The sequence below is a fragment of the Trichoplax adhaerens genome, genomic scaffold (assembly GCF_000150275.1).
Source record: "Trichoplax adhaerens TRIADscaffold_42 genomic scaffold, whole genome shotgun sequence".
NCBI classification, from domain to species: domain Eukaryota; kingdom Metazoa; phylum Placozoa; class Uniplacotomia; order Trichoplacea; family Trichoplacidae; genus Trichoplax; species Trichoplax adhaerens.
The window spans coordinates 152,877-155,826 of NW_002060982.1; the positions used below are offsets into that span (position 1 = coordinate 152,877).

A 2,950-nucleotide genomic window follows, 5' to 3' on the forward strand; every position below is an offset into this window, starting at 1 on the left:
GTAGACTAGCTTCTCCTTTACAAAGATATTGCAATCTTGCCATGCTGATGTTCGGATAAGCTAAATTTTGGTGAGATTCTTTAAAGTCCATTTCAATTTGAGATTTTTCGGCTATAATAACTGCCTGTAGGAAACATAATAATTATTTCCGAATAGATTCAGACAAGTAAACATTATAATAGCTGGTTGCATCTTCTTTTACCTACTATGATTAGCTGAAATTACCAGACAATGTTGCAATCTATGAATAACGATAAGGATTGGAGCCATTTCATCTGATAGCTTTCACGAATAGAAGCAGTATAAAGCTGTTCAGTTTTCTTGGTTATAACGTGTATATTTAGAGTTGTAAAAAAAAATTAAGCAATTATTACTAAAGAACAACGTAATAGCAATTACAGATCCATTACTGCTCTTTTGCTAAGATTAATGCCAAAATGAAAGCTATTTATATTAACCATTCCATTTTCTCTGGATCTTGTAACTTTATTGTTGTTGATTCTACTTGTTACTTGCTACAAATTAAACGTATATATATATTATAAAATGGGACTTTTTACCTTAAATTGGAAATAGGAAAATGTTTGATCAATTTGCTTATCCTAGTTACGAGGATATGATTGATAATAAAAGTTTAAAAAATTTTTAGCTTGACAGCAAAGATCAGATTTGTAGTGAGAAGAAATCACCTCGGTCGGATACTTTTAGAATACTTTAAACTGATGCTGATATACAGATCAAATCTTACATAACGTTAAGTATGCATTTCGCTAAAGAAAGCGAGTAATCGCTGACTTTCATAACATTATTTGAATTTGGCCGTTTAATATTGAATGAATTTTAAGGATACCATTAAATGGCATTGAGATATCGGGATAATTTAAACAGAGTAAGATTTAAATTGGATGTATAACTAGTTTTTATATTCATCTTGTCCATAAGTGCTTTGAATGTCTTACTTCAAACAGGGAATTTTCTTCGAATACTTTATAATAGTAATATCCATCCATGCAGAAGGGGAGGGCAATATCAATTTATGAAATAGGGATTACGGTATTGACTGAGCCAAAATCGGAAGTAAAACTGAATGAATTCTTCTTTCGAAATTACAAAATCAATAGCCTATTAAATATTAAATCTTTTAATTAGAATGAGAAGCACCAGCATATTCTAGGTAGTTCCTATCATACCTGTTTAATATTAATTTGCAGTGACAAGCTCTTAGAAGGGAAGTAATGGGGCTGTCAGATATTTTACGGGATAAATAATAGCTTACAAATTGGATTGGATTGAAAGATTTTGCAATAGCGAGGATTCAAATTAAAGCTAATTCAAATGCAAAGAGTTAGAATCGATAGCTTTCAGTTTCAGCAGCATTTGAGTTGGTTTCGACAAGACTTGAATTATTAGGTCCTAATTTAATGTGTGTTGTGCTAAAGCTGTTGTTTTGCCTAGTGTACTGTTGGACGCGTTTGCAGCAGCAAATTTTCTTGACCACACATTTAATGTCACGCTTAAAGACAACATATAATATTGGATTGATGGCTGAATTTCCCATTACGACCATTGCTGTGAAAGCGTTTATAACTAAAGGAGTTCTGCCTAACCAGCGATTCACTAGCATAACTATCGTGAAAGGCAGCCAGCATAGAACAAATGCTCCAACGATGATAGCAGTTGCTTTAGCTGCTTTCGATTCTCGTTGTTCGCTATTACAACGAGATTTTTTCATGGATTTCCGACTACTGATGGAGCTTGCTCGGCTGTCTCGTCGTATTTTCTTAGCATGAGCAGCTGCAATGCTGAAGATGGTGCCGTAAATGTAAATAAATAAAAGAATGGGGATAAAACAAACAATACATAGTGCTACAGTCATGTAGATTTTATCATGCAACAAACCAGTGCCGTAAGCGAGTTTATCGCAAAATAATATCGGATTTGTGGTCCATGTAAATTGTGTTGAAGCGCATATACCAGCAATTGTCCATGAAAGAATTTCTCCGATAACTGCTCGTTGTTTAGTCACTATTTGGCGATAGAAGTACGGATTTGTGATGGCGAAAAATCGATCTAAACTCACGCAGCAAAGTGATAGACTGGATGCTGAAGGTAGAAAGGCTGATAGAAACCATTCAACGATACACCAGCGAGAATCCGTCAAGCGATGAACACTTGTAATAACAGCATAAATGGTAAATGGCATTACTAATGCTCCGACAAGAATATCGGCTGCGGCCACGTTGATGATGAAAAAATTAGTAATAGTTCGTAACTGATGATGCTTGATAATGACGATGACAACAAATAAATTACCGAAAACGGAAACTACCATAACAGTGAAGAAGTACAACAGTAAAATTAATTGCTCATATATGGTATAAATTTTGACATTGCCAGGGGTTGTAGGTAAAATAGAAGTGGAATTCACACTATCATTGCTGACTACTAGGCTTAGATTGTCCATAGTGGGATAGGATGAAGTTTATTTGGATAAGATGAAAAATTTTCTATTTGCAGTTGATTGATTTCTAGTTCAATTGCGATCTTCAAGCAGTTGTTGAAATGATCAATTTGACTTAGTTTTAATTTACAAATTTAGATAATTTTCAGCGAAGGGAACTATCGAATCTAGAATTTAAAAATAAAAGGATTTAAAGGAGATTAAGTTTTATACGTCGATATTAACAATATAAGAAGACGTCATGCTGTATGGTCACAGTAAATTCATTTAAGTATCAAGAATTGATTCTAGCGAGCAAGCCTAACACAGAATCAGGAATAATTTTATCAATAGCTAAATTGATCACAATAAATCGGGGAAAGTTTCACTATAAGTCCCGATAGACTTTGCATTTAATTGCTAAATCACAGCATTGTCATATCTTTGATAATATGTATACGTTGGAAATTACTTTGGAAAATATAGATTTAATATAACGCTTTAGTAGAA

At 33.5% G+C, this 2,950-nt stretch overlaps 1 protein-coding gene across 1 annotated transcript; it reads right to left on the reverse strand.

The window, feature by feature from the left end:
- Positions 1-1,345: 1,345 nt before the first annotated feature.
- Positions 1,346-2,464, reverse strand: TRIADDRAFT_33970 (uncharacterized protein; the record flags this gene model as incomplete). The annotated part of the gene is made up of 1 exon (XM_002118289.1): positions 1,346-2,464. One exon carries the CDS (start codon positions 2,462-2,464, stop codon positions 1,346-1,348), a length of 1,119 nt encoding a protein of 372 aa, XP_002118325.1.
- Positions 2,465-2,950: the final 486 nt, after the last annotated feature.